The 24,539-nt window shown below is 25.4% G+C and overlaps 3 protein-coding genes across 4 annotated transcripts; 1 reads left to right on the top strand and 2 right to left on the bottom strand.

Annotated features, from left to right (window-relative positions):
- Positions 1-6,152: 6,152 nt before the first annotated feature.
- On the bottom strand, positions 6,153-10,255 carry Bm7948 (Uncharacterized protein; the record flags this gene model as incomplete). Its single annotated transcript, XM_043079947.1, has 2 exons — positions 6,153-6,596; positions 10,238-10,255. 2 exons carry the CDS (start codon positions 10,253-10,255, stop codon positions 6,153-6,155), a joined length of 462 nt encoding a protein of 153 aa, XP_042935881.1.
- A 4,103-nt stretch (positions 10,256-14,358) lies between these two features.
- On the top strand, positions 14,359-15,580 carry Bma-nduf-6 (putative NADH-ubiquinone oxidoreductase 13 kDa-A subunit,mitochondrial precursor, putative; the record flags this gene model as incomplete). Its single annotated transcript, XM_001893882.2, has 3 exons — positions 14,359-14,487; positions 14,759-14,935; positions 15,479-15,580. 3 exons carry the CDS (start codon positions 14,359-14,361, stop codon positions 15,578-15,580), a joined length of 408 nt encoding a protein of 135 aa, XP_001893917.1.
- A 1,438-nt stretch (positions 15,581-17,018) lies between these two features.
- On the bottom strand, positions 17,019-23,331 carry Bma-prpf-4 (Protein kinase domain containing protein; the record flags this gene model as incomplete). Of its 2 annotated transcripts, XM_001893881.2 has the most annotated exons (15): positions 17,019-17,138; positions 17,222-17,296; positions 17,584-17,828; positions 17,948-18,062; positions 18,374-18,527; positions 18,605-18,742; positions 19,504-19,651; positions 19,985-20,075; positions 20,202-20,378; positions 20,483-20,765; positions 20,839-21,000; positions 21,171-21,479; positions 21,615-22,509; positions 22,800-22,941; positions 23,152-23,331. In XM_001893881.2, 15 exons carry the CDS (start codon positions 23,329-23,331, stop codon positions 17,019-17,021), a joined length of 3,234 nt encoding a protein of 1,077 aa, XP_001893916.2. The 2 variants fall into 2 exon arrangements, with proteins under 2 accessions (XP_001893916.2, XP_042935880.1); XM_043079946.1 differs by lacking the exons at positions 17,019-17,138; positions 17,222-17,296; positions 17,584-17,828; ... (1 more) ...; positions 18,374-18,527; positions 18,605-18,742 and adding an exon at positions 19,127-19,148.
- Between the last annotated feature and the right edge of the window lie 1,208 nt (positions 23,332-24,539).

Here is a 24,539-nt window from a genome sequence, read left to right as displayed (position 1 = left end):
TTTGAGTGTGAAAAAAGGAACCATCGATTGCTACATGAAAGAGAGAGAGAGAGAGAGAGAGAGAGGGAAAAATTAAATTTTAGTATTTCAGTTATTAAATATAAGTTATTGTTTTTTTCTTCAATATAAGCTATTAATTAATTTGATAATTCCTTAGAAGTTACATATTCTAAATAAATTTAAGAAAAAAAATTCGCCAATTAAAAAAAATCCTTACCTTATTTACTAAATTATCTAAAATATTTAATCAATTTTGACATAGCAGAAAATAAAAAAAAGCTTGTTTTTGCTTGTTTTACTTAATCAATTTTTAAAAATTTGATTATGATATAAAAATTTTCTAACAATTATATTCAAAGTTAAATTTTTTAAGAAATAGAAATTGGAAATTTTTAAGAAACAGAAATTGAAGAAATTGCATTTAATTGTTTTAGTTAAACTAATTTTTAAAATGCAATCAATTACATCTCGAAAATGCTAAAATCTAATAGTAATAGCATGGATTACTGAAAAGAAAAAGAAATAAATTCATCATTTTATTCTTTAATCATTGGTCTTTAATTTCATTAAAAATTTAAACATTCACAAAATTTTTTATTATATCTCATTTATAATCCTTAAATAAATCAAATCTTTAGCATTAATACTTTACACTAATATTGAAAAGAAAAAAATTTTCAAAACAGAAATTAAATAATCAAATTATTATTAATATTTTATTTAAATTGATTGCTTTAAAAGATGAAATTAAAAAGAAGGAAAAGAAGGAAATTATGTTAACTTTTTTAAAACAACAATAATTTTTACAGCAACAATAATAGTAAAAAAAGGAAACAGAAAAAGCAATGATACTAATATAATATTAGAATTGAATATCAAAATTAGAATTAAAAAAAAATAAAAAAAATTATTAGTGCTAAGATTGTTATCAATAAATTAGGACAATTAATAAGTATTATTTGTCACCATTTACTGTCTTTGCGGGCTAATTTAAACCTTTTTAGCATTTAATGTCCCGCAAAGGAGTAGTATGGATCGGAACGAATGATAAGAAAAGTTAAAAAGAATTTTAAATGAGAGGTGTATATGGTGGACAGGTCACAAAAAAGGTGACACTTGGACATGTGTTCTAGGGTGGAGCAATCGGAGCATTCAGATGATCAAAAGATGAATTAAGAAAGGAGGATAAAGAGAGAGAGAGAGAGAGAGAGAGAGAGGAAGGGAGGGAGGGATAAAGTAGAGTTATAGGAAAGAAGGAGGAAAAAGGTGGCGATTTAAAGGTGACAAGAACATGGTGACAAATGCTGGAAACCCCGGTGAGGTGAGATAGTTTGTAGGAGAGAAAGACGACTTGTCACTCCCATCTATCAAATAATTTCAAATGTGCCTCTCAAAAATTTGTTAGTTGATTATTCTACTTTTTTATCAAATGATAGAAATAAAAATTTCAGTCGTATACAGTTTCATGATTTTATTACTAATTCAAAAGATGAGTATTAGTGAAGATGAAATGATAAATTAAATGATAAGAAAGTGATAAGAATGTAAGTGTGCGTAAATGATAAATGATAAGATAAGCAATGAATTGTCTGAATTACAGAATTATAATCAAATTAGTAGTAAAAAGTTCTTGAATGAATATATATTTTAAGTATGTTTTAAAATAAATGTTTAAAATGACGAAGAGAAAAAAAGAAGAAAAAGCTTCTTTGAGATAATTTGAAAATTTTAACTGAAATTAAATGAATCGAATTTAGCTAGATGATTTTACTTCAAATTATAATGAACAATTTAAAAATATAAGTAATAATAATAATAATAATAATTAATAATGATAAATAATTTTAACAACTGATAATAATAACAACAATAATGACGAATGATAAGTATAAAATAGTGATTCATTATTACTATTATTGTTATTATTACTATTATTATTATTAGCGCAACTTATTAAAATTACTTTAAGAGAAAGTTAAGCAAAACAGTTTTTCTGTTGGATAATCTGAAATAATTTTAGAATTATTATTATGAAAACATAAACCATAAAAGCATTTACTTTCATTTTATAATATTTAATCCAAAAAATATTGTAAAAAACAAAAAGAAAAAAAATTTTTTTTTAATCGAATTTATCTATTTGTTTACAAATTTTCAAATCAAAAAAGATTTCATAAAATCCGTATTGTAAGATTGCAATGATTAGGAACTGGTATATAAACAAAATCAAGTTCAGAAAAAAAAGTTAATAAATAAAACCGGAAACTGATTATTGTTAATCTAATTTAATTTTAGTCTGTCCGGTTTATAACAATTTAAAAAAAAAAAAATTTAATCAAAAGAAATTGATAAAATAACAGCTGGCATTGTGGTCGTTGTTTCAAATTATTTTTCGTTTTTTTTTTTTTTTGTTTACTTGTTACCACCTGCGACATTGTCAATTCCTTTTATAGTTTGTGTTTGTAAAAAAAAAAAAAATAATTTCATTTTTTTTTTCAACTTTATTTCAAATTTATATTTGGTAAAAAAAAGGAATTAAAAGAAAAAAAAAAAACAAACTGAAAAACACATAAAAAATCATTTAATATTGAATTTTGAAACTTTTTTCTTCTTTTTTTTATATTTTTAATTTCAAATTTTACTATTCACTTTTTTTTTTTGTTTTAATAACTTTAAAAAAATATCAATTCAAAGTATCATTGATAAAATATTAAATTCTTCATATTAAAAAGTGTTTTTTTTAATTAAATTTTATAAAAATTGGAATAATTTGATTAACAAATTAAAAAAGGAAAAAAGTATAATTTTGCTACAAACACAACAAAAAATTTTAATTTTTAATAAAACTTTAGCAGAAATTTTCATTCCAAAAACTTCAAATTCAAAATTTTCAAAGCAGTTAATAGCTTTCTTAAATTAAAATAGAAAATAAACATACCTTTTTAAATTTTTTAAATGGAATGCATAACTTTTAATTTTTAACATTTTCATTTTTATACTATTTCAATCGATTGCAATCCATTTTAATTTTTTAAAATATGCATTTGTTAACTCGAATTTAAATATCAACATTTAAAAAAAATTTTTTTTTACTAAATATAATTTAGTTTGAGTTTAAATCAAATGTTTTAGAAGTAAAAAAATAAAGTTAAATAAGGAAAAAATTGAATTTTTGGAAATTAAATTAATTTTTCGATTGCATCTTAAATATCAAACTATAAATTTGATTAAAATTATTATCACAAAATAACAAAATAAAATTAATTTTTTAATTTTTTGCTGAATCATTTAATTCTAATTAGAAAAGTTTTAAAACAGTAATTTGTTTACTTTCATTTTACAACATTTAATCCAACAATTATGAATAGAAAAAGACTTTATTTTAATTAAATTTTCGAATTTTTCTATATTTGAAATTTTTAATTAATTTTTACAAAATTAAATACTTAAATGAAATTTATTTTTATAATTAATCATTGCAAGTAAATAATATATTTGTTGCTGAATTTAGATATACCAATGAGAAAGAAGTTATTAATTGACGTATTGGAGTGACGTGATCGAGAGAAGCACGTGATTTATACGTGATGATCAAGCTTTGAAAACAATTCTAATTTTTCCAAAATTTAAATGTTTATTTTTTGATTGTTTGAAGAAAAAGAAAGAAAAACAAAATGGATTAATCTGTTGAAAATATAATTTAAGCTAATGCAAAAGAAATTAATAAAATTTAACTCAAATATTACTTAACTCTAAATTCAGTTGAATTTTATATTTTATAGTAAACATTTTTTTAAATTTTAAATTGAAAAAAAAAAAAAATTTTTTTGTGACTTTCATTGCACAGAAATAAAGTTTTCTCGTATTGCTACAATTTCTAACCCTTAAAAAGTTGAAATTTTGATTTAAAAAAAAAAATTAATTAAGAATTAATTAAAAACAAAAAAAAAAATTTGGATGAACTGAAATTGTCAAAATATCAAAATTTATAATTTAATTTTTATTAAAGTATATGTCTTATATTTATTTATTAATATTATATTTTACTTTCAAAATGTGTTTTCAAAAAAAAAAATTGGCAAAAAGAAAAAACTGAAATTAAAAATATTTGAATTTCTAAACAAAAAAAAAAGAAATGCCAAGCTCCTACATCGATAAATTTGTTTTGGCTAAAAATAGTTTAATTAAAAGTAATTTTGATCTGAAGCAACGATCAGATCAAAAAATTATCGTTCGATTAATTTAAGTAATTTTCGCTTTTTTCTTTTAAAACAGTAATATTTGCAATATGTTTGTTACTTTAAATGTTTTATCACTAAAATATTCCATCTTATCATTATCTTATCACTCAGGCAATTATCCAACGACGAATGAACTTTTTTAAATTTATATTACATAGTTAATCTAAAATTATCTCTTCTAGTACAATTATTTTTTAATTTGAAAATTTTTGAATGCTATTAATCAAAAATTTATTTATTACTAATCTTTTTTTTCTTGAATAAACAAAAAATAAGAAATTTAATTTAAAAATTATTAATATTTGTTTTTTGTATTTCTTTGCTAAATGCTCAATAATTGTTTGTTTATTTGGCTAAAATGTAAATATTTACTCATTTAAAATTATATTAGAAATAAATGGAAGAATGGCTATTAGAGAAGTTGGAAGAATAATAAGTAGAATTAGAATTAATAATTGTTGTAGTATTTGAAGCAAAAATAAAGTTAACATAAAGAGAGAGAGAGAGGGAGAGGGAGAGGAAGAGAGAGAGGTAAATGAAATCATCGAATTGGAAAGAAAATGTTTGAAAAGGATTGTGATAAAATGACCTTTGTGTGACCCTCAAAATGTGATGATCATTCATGAATGTGATGCAGTGACAATTATTAATGTAGGAATGAAGAAATAACAAAATGAAATAATAAAATAAGAAAAAAAAGAATAGAAATATATTTTTTTAAAAAAAATTTATTTTATTTTATTTAGTAATTTTAATGATTGATAATGATAAGATTTCATAAACATTTGATAAAATTTGATAACAAAATGTTAAACATCAAATAATCGTTGACAAATTTTAATATATTTTGTTTGAAAAGTCCGTAAAGCATAAATTTCGATGAAGAAAAGAAATAATCGATTTAAACAAAATTTAATAAAATGATAAGAATGATAATAATAACATTCAAAAATAATGAAAATATCTGAAAAAAAGACAAATTGGTAATATTAATTAGTTAGGAAATGAGCATAAAAGTATTATATAAAATGTAAAATAATTTTCAAATCATTTTATCACTTTTTTAATTAATCATAAAATGAACAATGAAAATTATCTCGAGACCATTAATAAAAATTAATGATCTCGAGATATTTATTTATTATTTGTTAATATTTCATTTAAGAATATTTTTTTAGCGCTATAACTCTATAATATTTTCTAAGCAGTGATAATAAATTTGGGGGATAACAATTTATGATAAGCTAAGTAGCATTAAAATTATCACTAACTGATAACACAGTTGCTTTTAAATTATTATATTATTAATTTTATTTGAATTAAGTTAATATTTTCGAAATTCTTTTCTGAAAGTTATTCTAATCAAAATTTTTAAAATAAAAATTTTCATATTATTATTATTATTATTATTAATAATAAATCGTAAATAATGAATCTGAAAGGAAAAGCTTGCAATTTAGATTTGCAATAAATTTCATTTTTGATTAAAGGGTGAAAAAAAAAATCAAAATTTAAATTTTTGTCACTATAATTTTATTTTGTTTACTTTTTACTTATTATAATTTACTAGTTTTTTGCTCACTTTTTTAATTAAATAATTAATTAATTAAAGCAGTAATGAAATTTATGCTCTAAATATTTTGAATTATTTTATTTTAAATGAGCATAATTTGCAAATAAAAAAAAATTGTTTTTTCGGGATAATATAACGTGTAATATATTTATGTATTAGCTAATTTTTTACAAAAAAAAAAAGGAAATAATTTGATTTTTAATAATATTAAATTTTATTTGAAATAGTAGAAAAAAAAAGAGAAAAAAGTGATTGCTAGGAGTTTAAAAAAATAGGTCAAACAAATTTAAAAATTAGATTGAATTGAATTAAACACTGATTGAAACAGAAGTATTAAATTACTTCTGCCCTGAAATTATTGCTGACACTATTACTATTTCATCGTTATCATTATCACTATCGTTATCATCATCATTATCATTATTATCACTATTGTTGTCAACATCACCATTATCATTATTATCACTATTTTCACCAACATCATCATTATCATTATTATCACTATTGTTGTCACCATCATCATTATCATTATTATCACTATTGTTGTCACCATCATCATTATCATTATTATCACTATTGTCATCAACATCATCATTATCATTATTATCACTATTGTTGTCACAATCATCATTATCATTATTATCACTATTGTTGTCACAATCATCATTATCATTATTATCACTATTGTTGTCACAATCATCATTATCATTATTATCACTATTGTCGTCAACATCATCATTATCATTGTTATCACTATTCTTATCATCATCATTATTATCATCCTATTGAAAAAATACCGCTCATTATTTTTATGTGTGTTGTTATTTCTTCAATAATTTAATTTTTGTTTGATATCATAGAAAAGAAAAGAAAGAAAAAAAAACACCAACGAAAAAATTTGAATTTAATTAGACGAAATTAAATTTTTATTGCTAATTTTATTGATGTCATATTAATCATATAACAATTAAATTATTATTAAAAATTTAAAAATTTCAAATTATTTTTCATCAAAATATTGAAATGGATATTAGGCGTAAGTTATTTTAATTTTGTAATATTTCTTCTAAATGTCATATTTGATCAATAATTTAAGCGAATTCATTTTTTTTTTTAAATGATTGTTTGTCATTTATTTAGCTTTTTTTTTTTAAATTTTAACTTAAATTCTTGATCTATTTTTTTTTTTAAATTATCAACCTAAATGCTAAATTTTGGATTAATTATCCAAACTAATTAATTATTAAATTGCACTAATAATTAAAAAAAACTTTCTCAAATATTCTTCCACTTTTTCTTTTTTTCTTTCAATTTCATTTTTTTTTTAAAATTAATTTCAATGTCAGAGTTACTTCAATAAAAATATGAGAATATAAATTTCATTTAAAGAATTAAATATTTTTCAAAGGAATTCAAAATGATGCATGCATTTAATGCAAAAAAAATTAAAAATAAAAATAAACATAAGTTATTCGAAGATAAATGAGTAAACAAAATAATTAAGCAATGAAAAATTAATTTTTAAAAAAGAAGAAAATAAATCAAAAAATTTGATTTGTTTATGAGACTGTCGAAATTTTAATTATCAAATGATTTCATGCATGTTTATGCCAGTTGATAACAACTTATTTCAATAAATTTCATCCTTTTCTACCTTCCTCTCTCTCTCTCTTTCTCTCTCTCTCTCTCTCTCTCTTTGCCTTATAAATCTTTTCAAACCTGTTATGAATAACAAAATTAAATAATAAAATTTATTTTAAGATTTAATTACCAGCAGTTAATTTACAAACAATTTAATTTGCACAAATTATTTACTTGTCATAAATGGCTTTTACTTCATTGCTAAGAAAAAACAATTAGTTAAGAAAAAAAATAAACAAAAAAAAAAAAAAAAAAACAACACAAATAAATTTAGTAAATAACAAAGAAAAATATTTATTAAATTAAATTAAATAAACTTTAAAGTTTTTCAAAAATTCTCATTTTTAAAACAAAAAAACTTTATCCTCTAACAAAAATTTAATTTAGTTTTAATTAACAAAATTTTAATTTAATTTTAACTTTGATTGTATTCAAATTAATGTCTATAAAACGTATGAATTTTAGATTTTTCTTTTTTTTGATATCAGAAATCGAATGATTCTAACACAAAAAAAAGTCATTTTTTTAAATAAACAAATTTAATTTGAAATGACAAATGAGGAGTAAAAGTACAGTTAGAAATAATTTTGTTAAATTTTAATTTGCTTTAACAAAAATAATTAAATTAAATGAAAAAAATAGAAAGACAGGAACAAAAAAAGAAAAATAAAATTGAAAAATTTTTTTAAAAAAAAAAATTTCAAACCCAAGCAATTTTAAATAATAAACAATAATTATTGCTAATTAGAATTATTAAATATCCAAAGAATAATTTGCAAAAATTAAATGATTTCATTAAATTTTAATAAAATTAAAAAAAAAAATTGCTAATAAAAATAACACAATAAAATATTTTTATAATATCATTGATTGTTTACATTATGAAAATGAATTCAATTCATTGTTTATTTTCTTTTTTTCCTAAAAATGCTTCCTAATTAATATAATTTTTGAAAATACTTATTTGCTAAATTCATTATTCGAATATTAAAATTAAAACCAAAATGTTTAGAAAAAAAAATTTTTTTTCTTTTTTATTTTTTTTGATGAAATGAAATTTTTGAGTTGAAATTTTATCAAACTAATTCCGATAATGATTTGTCATAATTTCAGTGATAAATTTGTGATTTAAATTTTATGCAAATTGTTTTAAATATTTTTTCGTACCTTAAACTATCAATTGCTAATTAATTTACCAAAAAAGAAAAATCTAAATTTTAAAAAAGTTTTTTTGAAAAGAAAAAAAAAATTTTTTTTCATGAAATTTTCTAGCATTGCAAAAAGGATGAAAACGAGAATTGAAAGATGAAATTGCTATTATAACTAATGGAATTGTTACACTCAATTTAATTTAATTTTACCAACAATTCGAATTGAATTAAATTTAATTGAAAATTTACATTTTTATTAATGGTATATATTTTTAAAAATAATATTTTATTAAATTTTTGATTCATTTTCTTGTCTGTTTTGTTTTATTTGTTTATTTATTTATTTATTATTATTATTATGAATAAATAATATCTACTTTCACTTATATATTTATTGATTTATTATAAGTAAATAATTTTTTATTGGTCAATTTATTTATTTATTATTATTATTATTACTGCTAAATTTGTTATTTATTTATATTTACTTATTTGTTTATTAATAAAAATAATGATTTATTTATTTATGAAATATCTATTATTCTAAGTAGTTAATTTATTTATTAGTTAATTAATTAATTCGTTATCATCATTATTATTAATTATTATTATCATCAAAAAAAAATTATTTATTTGTATTTGCTTATTTTAGTTATAATTAAAATTTTTTTTAATTATAATTTTAAAAAATATATAATTTAATTCCAAAAATATTAGTAACATATAGCGGATGGCTTATAAATAACATAAATAATTGTGAAATTAGCAAAGTGACACTAATAAAAATAAAATTAATTTATTAAATTTAATGTAAAATCATATTTCATTACAAAATATCTTTTTTTTAATTTATTAAATAACAATTACAAATATTTTTTATTTTCCAAACAATGAAATTAGTAAAAATTTTTAATAATAAAAACTTAAATTAAATTTACAATATATTTTAATGATTGTAAAAAATGAAATAAATAAACGGAAATGGATGATAATGTCTTTTCGAGAAATGGCGTCAACAAAATATGCCATACTCACTAATTTACATTCAAAAAAAAGAAATTTAAATTTTTGAAAATGAAATTTTGGAAGAATGAAATTATAGTTTAAATTTTATTGAAATTTTTACCTATTAAATTAACTCAATTAGTTATGATGAAAAAGAAAGAAAGAAAATTTTTTAATAAAATATTGGTAATTTAAACTGCTACTTTATTTTTTCATAAAAAAAATTCAATAATTGAATAATTGTTTAATTAATAATTCAATTCATTTAATTTATTATTACAAAATTTAATTTCTTATTGTTAAAAATATACAATCTGTCATATTTGTATGCAAAAGTAAAAAAAAATTCATTTATCATTTTATTTTTTTCATATATATATATTAATTGTGATATAATATAAACCTGAAATATTACTTATAAATTATTACTTTACCTAAAAAATGCTTACTTTTTTACTTTCTTTTACTTGTAGAGAAAACTATCTAATTAAATAACATTGTATTATTATTTTTATCAATCTTTTCATGATATCATAAATGATATAAAGTAGTTAATTTTTGAACAATAACTTTACTTGTAAAATGAAAAGTAAGTAACTCATCAATTTTAGAATGCACGCTTTTACGTCATTCGTATATTCCATACAAATTTTAGAATACACGTTTTTACGTCATTCGTATATTTCATATAAATTTTAGAATACACGTTTTTACGTCATTCGTATATTTCATACAAAATTTCATTTATTTTTTTTTTACCCATTATATCGTGAAATTTTGCTTGTAATTTGGGAAAAATTTTTCAATCATCATAAAAAGAAAAAATCACGTTATTATAGCAATTTAAAGGAGTTATTTTCTAATATTATAGATATGGAAGCTCTTTTCAATATCAGAGAGGGAGAGAGAGAGAGAGAGGGAGAGAGAGAGAAAATTTTTCTTTTGTTATTAAGAAGTATTTCAGGTTTTAGTAAAAAAGAAAAAAAAAAGGAGATATTTATTAAATTTCAAACTTGTTTCGTTTTTTAAAATATATTAAGATATAGCAAACAATAGCAACAACAAACTGTTTTTATATTATAATATTTATAGGCCATTTAAAAAAAAAATTAATTTATTTCCTGAAAATAAAATAATGTATTATTTAGAATAATAGCTTTTGTGATGAATAAATGAATCAAAATACCTTTTTTTTAAAAAAAAAAGATTTAAAAAAGATAAAGAAGTTCAGTTATAAATTTCTTTCCATTAAAAAAGAAAAAAGGAATTTCCCGGGAAGAAATAAAAATAACTGGGGAAATTCAAGGGTAAGAGCAAGAATTTATGCCAATACGTAATATATTCATTTAAAAATTGATAAAATTTGTTTCTTTTTTTCTATCTTTCACTTTCTATTATTAGCTTTTTCTATGATTATTTATTATTATTATTAATATCATTATTATTGCTATTATTATTATTATTGCCATTATTATTATTACTATTATTATTAGTAGTTTTATTGTTGTTATTTAGTATTTACAAAATATTAATGCTATTATTTAATTACAAGTACTAGTATTATTTACTACCCATTACTTATAAATAGGTATGCTATTATTTATTTACAAATGTTAATGCAGTTATTAATTGATTAACTAAATAATTAATTTATTTATTTATTCTTTTAAAACTATTATTTTGTTTTATTTTTATAATTGAAAGTATCATTACTATTACTTATTTACAAATATTATTATTATTTATTACTTACAAAAATATTAATACTGCCATTAATTAATTAACTAATTAATTAATTTGTTCATTTATTCTTTTATAACTATTATTTTATTTAATCTTAACAATTGAAAATTTTTGTGTATTTTTGTTACTTGTAATTTATATTTTGGAGTTGGATTGAAATTGAATTGGATTAATTAAAATTATTGCTTATTTCTTTTTTATGCTAACAAAATTTCATTGAAGTCATAGTGATATAAAATATTAAAGTATACAATACAATGTATTAAAACTATTTATTTATAAATTATTTATTTAGTTATTGCAAAATTTTTAATTTTTAAAAAAAATTTTTAATTTATTTATTTTTTCATTCTATTATTCTCTTTTTTTTTAATTTCTAATTTAATAATATTTCCTATTCATGTTTAATGTTGTAAAATTATAAAATATATTATTTTTAAAAGAAAAAAAAAAAAACCATTTGTAATTATATGGATAAAATTAACTGCAAGAATTAGCACAAACAAATGTATCACAATAATAATAATAATGACAATTATAATAATAGTGATGATGATAATAATGGCCTATTGATAATAATAGTGATAATGATGATATAATATAATATAATAATAATAATAATGATAATAATAATAATATTGATAATAATAATAATAATAATAGTAATAATAATAACAATGATAATGATATAATAATAATAATCGGAGACGAATTTTTCATCAATTTCATATCAAATGATAAAAATCAACCAAAACAGTAATTAATTGATAACTCAATATATGCAACTTCATTACTATGAGCTTCTTTTTTCCACTTTGCTAAATTAATTCATTTTATTTCTTATTTTCTTATTCCATAAATATTTCTAATATTTACCTGAAATTATAGCTAAGGTAAACACTCTTTTATTGCAATAAAAAGATACAAAAAAAAAAAATAATCTTAAAATAAGTGAAGTGATGCGAAACAATTTGTCCTAACTATTTACATTTTCTTAAGAAGCAAAAAAAAAAAAAAGATAAATAAATTTAATTAGAAATGAAATTCTTAAATAAAGAAAAAGATAGAAAAATAAAAAGATTTAAAAAAAAAAAAATCGAATAGCTAATAAATAATGATAAATTGACCAGAAGAAACTAATTGAATTAATTAATCGAAATAGTTGACTGATTGATTGATTGATTGAAAATGGGTAAAAATTGGGTTTCTATTGGTAAATTAACTTTTTTTTTTCTTATATGAAAAGAATAATTATTTTGTAAAATTTTTTTTTCCTTACATTTTTGAAATTAAATTAAACTTTTTATAATATTTATATAATAAAGATGAAAAATAAAAAACAAAATAGAGAGAGAGAGAGAGAGAAGACTATAAAGTTTCTTTTTTTATAATTTAAGCAATAAATTTTAAATGCTATAAAATTTATTCATTAATACTTCAAACGTTTTCAACGTTGTTAACATAAGTGATATATGTTATGGCTTACGTTGAAGCGTAACGTGTTTTCCGTTTTTTTTTTATTTTTACGTCGTAATTTTCATTAATAGAAATTTTCTTTAAGAAAGGAAAAAAACGAAGAATAATAAGGACAATTATAAAAAAAAAAAAAACATAAAAAATTACTAAACTTTAAGAATGCTACATAAAAGTTATTTTATTTAATTTCAGTAGCTAAATTTTAAAAAGTTAAATTTAAAAAGTTAGAACTAATTAAAAGAAAATTTTTTTACATAAATACGAAACAAAGATGAACATTTATAAATTTTCGATTCATATTTTAATCATTTTTTATTAACTAATCCTTTCTTTTTTTTTTGGGCTATGTTTTTGTGTATAAATTCTTTTTTTAAATTTAAATTAATTCTTTTAGCTTCAAAAAAAAAAAAAATTTTGAATCTTTCTTATTGAGAAAAAAATGTGCACATAATGGTATAAAAAATTATTATTAAAAAATATTTAATTTTATTTTTTTTTTTAAATGAGATAGAAAAGGATGAAGAAAAGAAATTACTCATATTTTTTTTGCAATTAAATGATATTTAACAATTTCAATTTATTATAAACTCAAACTCTAGTATTAATTCTGATTTATTTTGTTAATATATTTTTTGATAAGACTATTTGTGGTTATTTCAAATATTTGAAAAAAAATTTACTGCTATTAAGTGTAATTGTAATAATTTTAAAAAAAAAGGCTAATCGATCGATTTCTTCGTTTGTTTTTTTTTATGTTCAATCTTCAATTATATTGCAAAGTTTCATTAAAATTAAATTATACGTTAATATTTCACTTAATTAAATAATTATAGAAAAAAGAAAAGAAATAATAGTTATCACATACGAGTATAAAACTCGTTTTGACAGGTATTGACAGGTGTGTAAACAAAAATAAAATAAGCAAGCTTGAGAGCAAATTAAATATTCGTCAATTATTTTTTATCGCTTCAATGAAATTTCAATTTTCCTTCCATTCACTGTCAACTCAGTGTTATTTTTCAAAAAGTATTACTTAAAAAAAAAAAAGGTTATTCAATATATCACCAGTAATTTATTTAATTATTAAAATTAATTGATAAAAATTTGATGATATATTTTTTTTCAATTTTTTCTAACAAAGTCGCTTAAATTTAACAAATTAAAAGCTAACTTTTGACAAAATATTGAAGTTAATTGATTACTAATATTTAGTTAATTCCTTATCAAATCTTACTATTACTCATGTTTCGGCATTACATGAGCTAACAAATTTATGTTTGAAAATTTTATGTTGAAAAATGAATCATATATGATATCAAGTAGTAAAATGAAACATTGAGAAAAAAATAAAATCTTAACAATCGTGTTGGACAAGAAATTTGCATTCTGTGAGCATCGCATTTCTTGGTTTGAATAACGGTTGGAAGTAGTTCACGTTTTACGTGTACCGTACGCATTTCACTTTTACTTATTGTTGTTTCTCTTCAAAGTCTTTTTTTTTCTTTTTCTTTTAGGTGCTATTGTTTAGATGACAATAATTAGCCGAAGATTATCACGTCTGTTTGCACAAGCGTTTTGTGCTAAATCAGACGTTTTAGCACCAAAAGATGTCACGCCATTAAATGCTGTGTATGATAAGGTTACACATACTGGGCAGGTAAGTAATTAATCATTTTTATCATCTTTAAAATTGTATTAATATTAGTGTTAAATTGCATTTCGAGGCAGTGAGCGATTACTTTCCGAAATAGCACATTAGAACTTAGCAAAATACGCTTTTTGTCATTGTAAGGTAATTTTTGGGTTGAAGGATCCATAAAAATATAAGGAATAAGTAAGGATAGACCTGATGATCGAGCATTTTCAGTTTTTACTTTTTGATTTTTGAACTTTCACATTACATCTCAGTAAGTATCATGTTATAATAGGCATGGGACCAAGCCGATCATCGAAATGTAAGGTTTACTATAATGCCGAAACAAGTAAATCCAAATGTTGCACAAAAGTTGATCGCTGAAGTACCACCAATTGAAACGGATCAACGTATCGTACATTGTGATGGTGGTCATTCAGCATTAGGTCATCCACGTGTATATATTAAATTGGTTAGTAACTTCTAGGTTATCTTTACCACTTTATGCATGTAATATACTACATGAAAACATAAATACTATATAATATTCTTCTTAGCACTTATTAATCTCTATTTAGATATTATAAAGGAATAAAATAGTTTAAAGTTTCAGAACTATTGCAATAAATTCTGCGTATTGTTTTGACAATACTTAGATATTAAACAGAAATGCTATTTTGAGTTTTAATAGGACGACATATTTTAATTCTTTCAAGTTGGATAAAATTCAAGTCAATATAGAGACCATCTAAGCATGATGAATGTAATGGAGGTACCTTTAAATAATGGTTGATGAGAAGTTGATAATGGTTGATAAAAGTTAATTGTTTTATTATTCATAAGTATCATGTAATGGTGATAAATGTTGAATACTTTTTCAGTCATTGTAGTTCTTTTATTTTAGTTTTGTTATACGTATATTCTTAAAAGGAAACAAAACTCAAACTATAGATGTAATTAAACATGATAGGAAGTCTTATTCTTGAGCAGGGAAGAAATAATAATGCTTTTTCAGGATAAACCTGGCAATCATGCATGTGGTTATTGTGGACAGCGTTTCGTAAACACTCATTTCACTCAAGGTAGTGACCATGATATCAACCATCTGGTAACATAGACACCCACTTCTCTGAACACTTGTAAATTATGCTTAGATCCTACTTGCAGTGTGTAATGAAATCTGAATTTCCGATCTTGCTGCCTTTTTTTGTTACAGATATTAAATTTTCTATGTCATCAGCACACTGTTGAACCAGTTGTGCCGTAAAGGTTATCGATAACCATCACCGATCAGTGACACCGTTTTCGTGTGTCTCTTCATGTTCTGAAAACATATATTTGTCGGCTCTGCTTTGTTCAAGCATTACTACAGGGAATAAATTGTTCTGCGGATTCCCAAAGGAAAAACCCACTTATATTTATCTAGTATTTAAATTGCAAGGTCCCATATTTTATTATACAATTAAGGCAAACAATATAAAATCCATTTAACAATAGCACAAGTACGAAACAATGGAAATTTTAAAAAAAAAAAGTGTATTTTCTTTTCCCAAGTTGTGTATGTGACACGATATAATGGCCAAAAACGAATTGGTCGAGCGGTGGCTGCTTCATTTCTTCTATTTCACGTCATACACTTATTCGGGAAAAAATGAATACCAGTTTAACCGCTAAAATGCCACCTACAACCTTAGAATACAAAAAAGCGGTTCTTATTCTTCTATGCACAAACACATTCGGAGTTTGCCGTGTTTCACTTGGTGACAAAATAATGAATTAATCGATGGTATTAATACAAATTTATGAAATACAACTCACATAATAAAATCAAATTGCTATAGTATTTTAAAACGAAAAAATGAATCAAATAAACATGTGAAGTTATAGGCTTTAAGACATGCATAAAACTATCCAGGAATGAACATAGTCTGTGCATATTATGAACTTTAACCCTCCTTGTTTTGCCATAGAAGGGAAAAAATTCACAGAAATCAAAACTTTATATTCCTCTATTTTCAGCAACAAAGTGGTGATCACTTTATCCCATATTGAAAGAGATGCCATTTTGTTGACGCAAAATACATCCACTGGACTACTAAGTAGAGAAGTAGCGATGAAATTTTTGTTTCGATGAAATATGCAATTAAAAAATGTAGAATATGCTGGACATTTTTGCCTTGCTCGGTCAGCTAATTTAAAAAAAAGAATTAAATCCAGAAAAGATGACCAAACGACCAGCAAGATATTCCCTCAGAATGACGCCTAAACTTTCAATTATTTATTATCTGAGGTATAAAATAAACTGAAGCCAGCATTAACACACTCCATTATATTTTTTGTACAACAATGTTCGGCTGTTTTTGGTCTGAAATGTGTTAATGCAATTAACGAATCGAAAATAAGCAAAAAATAAAAATAACGGCATTTTGGAATGATCATTAAAAATGCACTAACGACACTTTAGAATCAGCCCAAGGGCATGCTTATACCCTTCAAAAACGTTCATGAAGAATAAACTAAATTTCTAAAATGCCATAAATGATCCACGTTCAAATTCATTTCTCCACAACAAATGGATGTTTAAGTGCTTCACCACACGTTATGCGCTTTGAATTATCCAGTGTAACCATAGCATCCAACAAAGAACGGAACTGTTCAAGTTTCCGCATGCCTTCCTAAAATAACGCTTTATGATCCATGTAAAATTTAGATTTAATAGCTGAAAAATAACAACAAACAAAATGTTAAACTGACTTACCTTGTCAAGTTCCTGGTCACCCAATAACTCGCTTTCTAAATTTCGAGTGATCTTCACGACAGACAACGTAGTTATCTGTAAAAATAACTGCTAATCAATTGATTACCATATTGTCACCTAGGATATTTATGACTAGAACGTTACAATTAATGACATTCTTAATCAATATATAAAATTCCGTTAAACATATGTTAACAAAATTGATAGAAATAGACTTCGAAAAGCTTGATTTTCCATCAGACTTCTTAATCAATGTATAAATATAAAAATCAGTAAATCCAAACAATCTGGTGGCTAGCAGGATAAGATGTTTTAAAAAAAAACGACAGACTAATGCATGCATATTACAAGAAAAAACAAACTTTATCTCGTTGCGTCACTTTGTCGATCTCATGATATAAGAAGTTGCAATTCTGATCAAAATGTTGATCTTTAAATTGTGCCTTTCGTACCATTTTGTTTGGGAATTTCCCTTTTAAATCCATCATAAATTTCAACATCTGATTGTTTGATTTCCCAGCGAACATAATTTTGCCTGTATACACTTCATAAAGTGTGACAGCTACCGACCATAAATCGATGCCAAAATCATATGGTAATCCGAGCACTGTAATTAGTGTCAATTACATCCAATATCGGCTTACAATTCATTGACAAAATCAAGTTTAATCAGGTAAAAAACTGAAATCTCAAAATTCAAATCAAAATTACAGTGGCAATACTTACTTATTTCCGGCGCGCGGTAAAAACGAGATACAAGATATGGAGCTACTTCAGCATCAGCAACATGACATCCAGAACCAAAATCGCATAATTTTAAAGTCATCTTAGTGTCATTTACCTAAAAAAACCCTAATAAATAATCGAATGACAGAACATTAGAACATAAAAAGCTGTCAATGTCGTATGAAATAACTGAACATAATTCAGATAAGACGGTCATTTTCAACAAAGTTACAGAAATGTATCAAAATGATCCAAATTAATAGGAATAAATAACTAATAGTTACCCTCCATTAAGTAATTATTATGCAAGAACTCTCACATTTCAAAAGAAAAGGTTTAGTTTTAATCTTGCAAAAGAATAAAAAAAATCACAGTGAATACATTCAAGTTTGAACTTCGCTATAATCATTCAATCATTTTACTTACAAGAATGTTATCCGGTTTGATATCTGCATGAAGAATATTGCATTTTTTGAGTAACCTAAGAGCCATCAAAAGTTGCTGAGTATAACTGCGTACAGCTTTCATGTGTAAACCAACGCTATTCCCATACTTCTTTAGTAGTTCGCGAAGATTCATACTGAAAAAGAAATTTCTTTTCTAAAATACTTCTATGATCAAATAAACCGAAAAGTGTAAAAGCTGAGGATAACATACCTGAGAGATTCGAAAACCAAACAGAGATGCTGATGGTGATAAAAGTGCCGATAAAGCTGAAGGCAGTGATACCGATCATCTCGATCTGCTTCATTTAATTTTTTTAAGATATCCAATTCTTTCATACCCGTTCTTCGCCTGAAGATCACTTTCAGCTTCAAGCAACATTTTATTAATCTCATGATTCATTTCAAAGGCTAGCGGTTACCACGTTCGAATAACCCTAAGACCGCCGCCGTCTTGTAAAGTTCCTGGTATTTTGTGACACAGACGAGGAGAAAATAAGACAATTTCAAGTCAATACCCATTAAATTAATTCGAACCTCAATTTCAGTTCATCTATGAGCCTCTCTAACCAACCGTACTGATAAAAACTAAACAAGCTATCAAAAAAAAACTGGCTAATGGCTATTTGAGATGAATGTACCAAATGAGAGGATTCATTGCTATATATATATGTGTGTGTGGTGGTAATGGTAGTGGTAGTGGTGGGTAATGGCGACCGATCACAGAGGAAACTCGTCATTGCAGCATCACAGCTTGGCTGTAACAAATCAAAGCACATCGAGTCTACAATTAACTAAACAAATTAAAAATTTGTACTCAAAATAACAAAAAACGCTATAATAGCTGATTAGGGAGTACAAATATATTTTGGGACGCTCCGCAAAGCACTTTTCTAACCACATCTTAAGCTTTGAAAATGCCCGATTAGTATTCTGCAAGTTACGATATTTGACAAGTTAAATTGAAGAATATCACCAACTGAAATTTCTTTCAAGAAAAACTGAGAATTTAAATTAAATTATCTATTTAATAGACAAGCTGGAAGATGAACAGGAAAGAGACAAGTGAAATTTTTTGCCATGCGGATCGTCCCTAACACAGGCAAAACTTACATCACTTCGTTATTGCGGATAATTTTCACCGCCACATGTGTATTACTTCGTGCTGCATCCGTAGCGCGCACTACATTACCGAATACTCCTGCACCAGTATAACCGTAAACGCGGTATCGACTATCAAGCATCTCACCAATACGAATCCCTGTAGGAAGCGAAATTCTTACTCATTCAAATTATTCGATAGATAATTTAGAAAGAAAAACATAGCATTTGATAGATTACAATCACTGTATAACTTTTAAAAGTGGAACCATATCATTTCTGGAATATATTTGTAAGTATAATGTGAAATATGCAACCTTGAGTCAGACATGGTTTTATATCGATCTATCAAAATAAACTCCCAGCACTAGATACCAAATATTTTGCTTAACTAATGTAACTGATTAGATCATTAGTATCTTGTCATTAAAAAAAATGAAATTTAAATAAATTAAACAAAGAGAAAAAGCTTGAAAAAAAAAAAAAAACTAACTATAATAACCATCGGTATCATCCCAGTTATCCTTCAACGAAGCATTAGCTGGTTCTTGTCCAGAAACTATTATTGCAGCTTTGTTCAATACCTAGAACATACAGTTTTTTTTTTTTTTTTTTCGAAACACTATCATTTTTAAAAAATCTATTAAATTTCCTACCCATAATGGAAGGAAGCAACCACAACAAAAAAAAAAAAAAAAATGCAAAAGAACCTCAGGAGGAAGTTCGGCATCTGTTGCAAACATATCAAATGTAGTAGTAGTACAGTCTTCGACAATTTTATTCTCTACTTCCCGTTTGGTATCCTCTCCACGCTGTCTTCGTAGTTCTTCAGCTTCCTCTTCCACTGCTTTTCTTAGTACACGATCAACAGCAGATTCTTCTTGGCCCTAAATAAAATTACGATAACAAAATGATTTAGTAAAGAAAATCAATAATCAAATTCTAATCTAAAAAAAAAGAACTCCTTTTAAAGCGAAAATTCCAGACCTACCTTGATATGAACCATTTTCTCTTTCAAATCACCATAGAAATCTGCCGGAGTATCCTCACCAGTGGGTGAAATCGGACTACTGCAGCAAGATAAATCACTGTCATACTTCTTCTGGAGTTCCTGCTCAGCTTCTCGCAATAATTGTTCATCAGCTGATTGACTTGATGTTTCTTCATCACCAAACCTCTCAAAACTCTGCTCTTGTTTAATATTGTCTGCTTTGAAATTTGTTTCTTCGCAGTTATCTTCATTCACTGATACTTCATCGAAGTCAGTTTTCGCCCTAAAAAAAATCACACATTCACTAATCAGAAACTCCTTTAATTTATTAAAATGAAAAAACAACAAAATTCCACCTTGGTCGCTCTTTTTCATCATTCTGCTTTTCAATGTTTTTTATGATTTGCTGACGACGTTTTCGAAGCTCTTGAATTTTTTTTTCTTCTTTTTCGTCAGGATCTTCCCATTCAATCGAACTAACACTACCTTCCCGACGATGATAGTCTCTTTTCTGGTCCCTGAATACAATTAATTTACGGCTAGTGTGAAATAATTAGCCACTTGGAATTTAAGAAAAAATTTACTCCTGAAAATTAAATTTCCGGAGAAAGTTATTATATGGATATTGATGGAACTATTCATGTGATGTGATGAGCCAAACATACTATGGACCTTTCGTCTAACTCACCCATGAACTTTAGTTTCTGACTTCAAAGCATCGTCGCGCCGACTTTGACTTTTACCATTAGAATCTCGCCGAGATTCAGTTTTCCCTTTGTCACCATGTCGATCTCTTGATTTAGCTCGTTCATGTCTTTCTCGCTCACGAGATGACTCTCTACGACGTTTCAGCTCAAGGCGAGAACGATCCCGAGATCTGCTTCGACGAGGGCGGTCTCTAGACCTGCTTCGACGAAAATGATCGCGTGATCTGCTTCTTTCACGTCCAACTCTATCTCTAGACCTCGAACCATCCCTTCGCAGTCGTTCCTTAGATCTGAAACAAAGGGTATTTTGGAAATTCTAAGACAAAAAATCTCGCAGCCTTGGAATTTACTGCCATTAAAGATTACTTGCAAGCATTAGGAGAAATGCCCCTGAATCAAAATCAAAAAATGCAAAAAAGACTCACCTAGATCTAGATCTGGAACGTGGAACACGCCGTCCCGTTGAACGGGAACGTCTGTCGGAACGTCTGTCGCGATTACGGTCTCGATCACGTCCCAAGCGACCTGATCTTGAGCTACTTCTACGTCTATCATCTTTGAATCTTGAAATACTACGGCGAGACCTGCGATCTCGTGACTCTGATCGCCGTTCCTCTGTTTTTTCATTATATCCACGTCGTTTGCCAACAGAACGACTACGTCGTCTAACGTCGGTTGACCGATCAGCATCAGTTCGCTTCTTCGAACTTAATTCGTTTTCTTTTCGCCTCTCACGGTCATTCTTACTCTCAGGCGACAAGAGATGTTCTTCATTATCAGCTTTCCTGGTATTTGCATTATTCTCAACAAGTTTTCTTTTAACTCCTTCCAACTCTCTCTTCTTATCATCTTGCTTTTCTTGTGCCCCCCTTTTCTCGCTCTTCAAATTCATCTTTTCTTCCAACATTTTCTCTGTTTCTACCTTATCTGTCTTATTTTGTCCATCATTCTTCAGGATCTCTTCAATTTCTCTCCTTCTTCTCTTTGCCAACTCATATTGTTCAGAATGTTTCAGATGTTCTCGTGAATGTGCACGCTTTCGCCCTCTTTCTGGTGATGGGCTTACTTTTTTTGACAACTTTTCATCAGCTGCGGTTCTGTCATCCGGTTTCTCGGTTCCATTTTTGGGTGAAACCTTTTTTATCAACTTCCCCGGCGCAGCACCGTCATCTATTTTCTCAGTTCCATTTCTAGCAGACGGCGCATCAATTTTTGAAGATATCTGTTTGTTTTCATCATGCTTACTTTCCGCTCCACCGAGGGAAGATGAACTATCATAGTCGGATTCCGATATTTTACCGGTCTGTTCGTCTGAATTACCTGAAAAAAAACTACACGCTTGAATTATGAAAAGAAGAGCATTCACCGATTTAGCTATTATTGCAAATTTAGATTTAAGATAGTATTTAAGATAAATCATTCATCCAAAAAAAAAGAAAAAAAATGGACTGAACTATGGACTCCTTTGAACTTTTAGACTGGAAAGAGATTCAATAGCCTTTAATTGCATTTTTTGAAAAGAACTAGTGAAAACGACTCTGTAGTTTATCTTTGGTTCAAAATTAATTTAGCCGCAAGTAATCGTAAGAAAATTCATTATGCCTTATAACCTTTGCTTTTTTTTTCACTTTCTTTTTGTAGTTTTTTCTCCAGTACTTCCTTCCGTTTTTCCAATTCATCAAGTTCAACATCACTAAATTCTTTATCACCATCTGCTTTCTTTCTTTTCTTGTTTTTCTTATGCTTCTTTATCTGCAACAATTTCATCCAACATTCCTCAAGTAAACTGCGGAGCTCATCTTGCATTCATTAATAATGTCCAAGTTTGAAAGAAAAAAAAGTGGGCCGAAAGTTTCAACCCATTAAGCTTGATGAAATTTATTCAATGAAACTGAAAAATCGAAAATCCCAAAAGTACCTGCACTACCGAAATTAAATTTTCAAAAACATAAAGAAACAAACCTTTTTATCCTTCTTTTTTTTATGATGATGCCTTTTGTATTCTTCGTCATAACTGGAATCATAATGCTTACGCTTATGCTTGTGTTTCTTTTTGGCTTTTCGCTTCTCGCTGCTACCATCAGTCTCGCAAGCAACAGTTTTTGCTGCATCATTCATGTCACCGGAAGTGTTTAAATCCATCTCCGCGGTGGTATTCTCTGCATCCATTACTACAGCCATCTGACGAATAAATTTAGTTACTGACGACAATTCAATAATATTAGCCATACGAACTGAGAGAAGCAATTCACAACGCCGGCATGAGACAAATAAAATGAACCGAACTGTTTAAATGGGACTAAATTTATTCGTTGATCAGAGTAGACTAATTGTATCCAACCTTATCTGATCAAGACACCTAACAAAATTTGTTTTCAGTTATTTTCTTTGAGCCAATTTTTGCAAGAATAATTTGAGCAAATCTAGAAAGCTCCTCTGATCATTTAATATCTAAAACTCAGCGGTTTTTGATATATTTAACCTGCTAACTGCAAGCGGGAATTTAGCAAAAACACAAAAATAAGTGCAAACAACGTGACCAGTACACTGTAACCTCTTTTCATAAAAACTGTGCAGAAAATTTTGCTTGAATCATTTACCACTATTACTAATTAGGTTAAGAGACAAAAAATAAAAAAGGAAGAAATACAGAGCGACATTTTTTCAGCTTTCTAATGCTTCGACCTAATCAGATGTCCCACCACATATCATATTTCTTGATTTTTCAGTTACTTATGCATCGCATGTGTCCAAACACAGTTACATGTCTGATACAATCATGCCTACTATCTTCCTTTCTTTTCACATAACTCAAAGCTATTTGCTGGGTTAATGATCAATAAGAAAGGAAGAAAAACAACCACATATTAATATGGAAAGCATATGACTAAGACAATGTCATGGTGACGAAAAAATAAAGGAAAAAGGGAAGAAAACGCTTTCATACATACACCTTATGTGTTGCATTTCCCTTAGTTTGCACCTCGAATTATGACACCAACAAGAAACATGGCCGGCCGTCAACTTAGAACGCGTCCTTTGCTTCTGAAAGCTCTTTTTGTTTATTTATTTTGTTCGACCATGTATAAATGGTTAGTTTTTATCGAAAGTGAAAGAGAAACATTTGCATGCAAGTGCATAATTTCATCGTTTCTGTTTTAACAGTTGAAAGGTATAAACAAATAATAAGGAAGAAAAAAATATCAGAGTAAGTTTTTCTTTCCTCTTTAAAAAACACTTTCAAATTGAAATTGTAAAACTCCTGGCTAAAAAGATGTTTTCTAAAAATAAAAAGCTCTTTTTTTTGTTACAAAAATTTAATAAAACCTAAAAATTAAAAGAAACTAAGA

Source organism: Brugia malayi (assembly GCF_000002995.4).
Source record: "Brugia malayi strain FR3 genome assembly, contig: Bm_v4_Chr3_scaffold_001, whole genome shotgun sequence".
In the NCBI taxonomy this organism is placed as follows: domain Eukaryota; kingdom Metazoa; phylum Nematoda; class Chromadorea; order Rhabditida; family Onchocercidae; genus Brugia; species Brugia malayi.
This window is presented reverse-complemented; position numbering and strand designations above follow the sequence as displayed.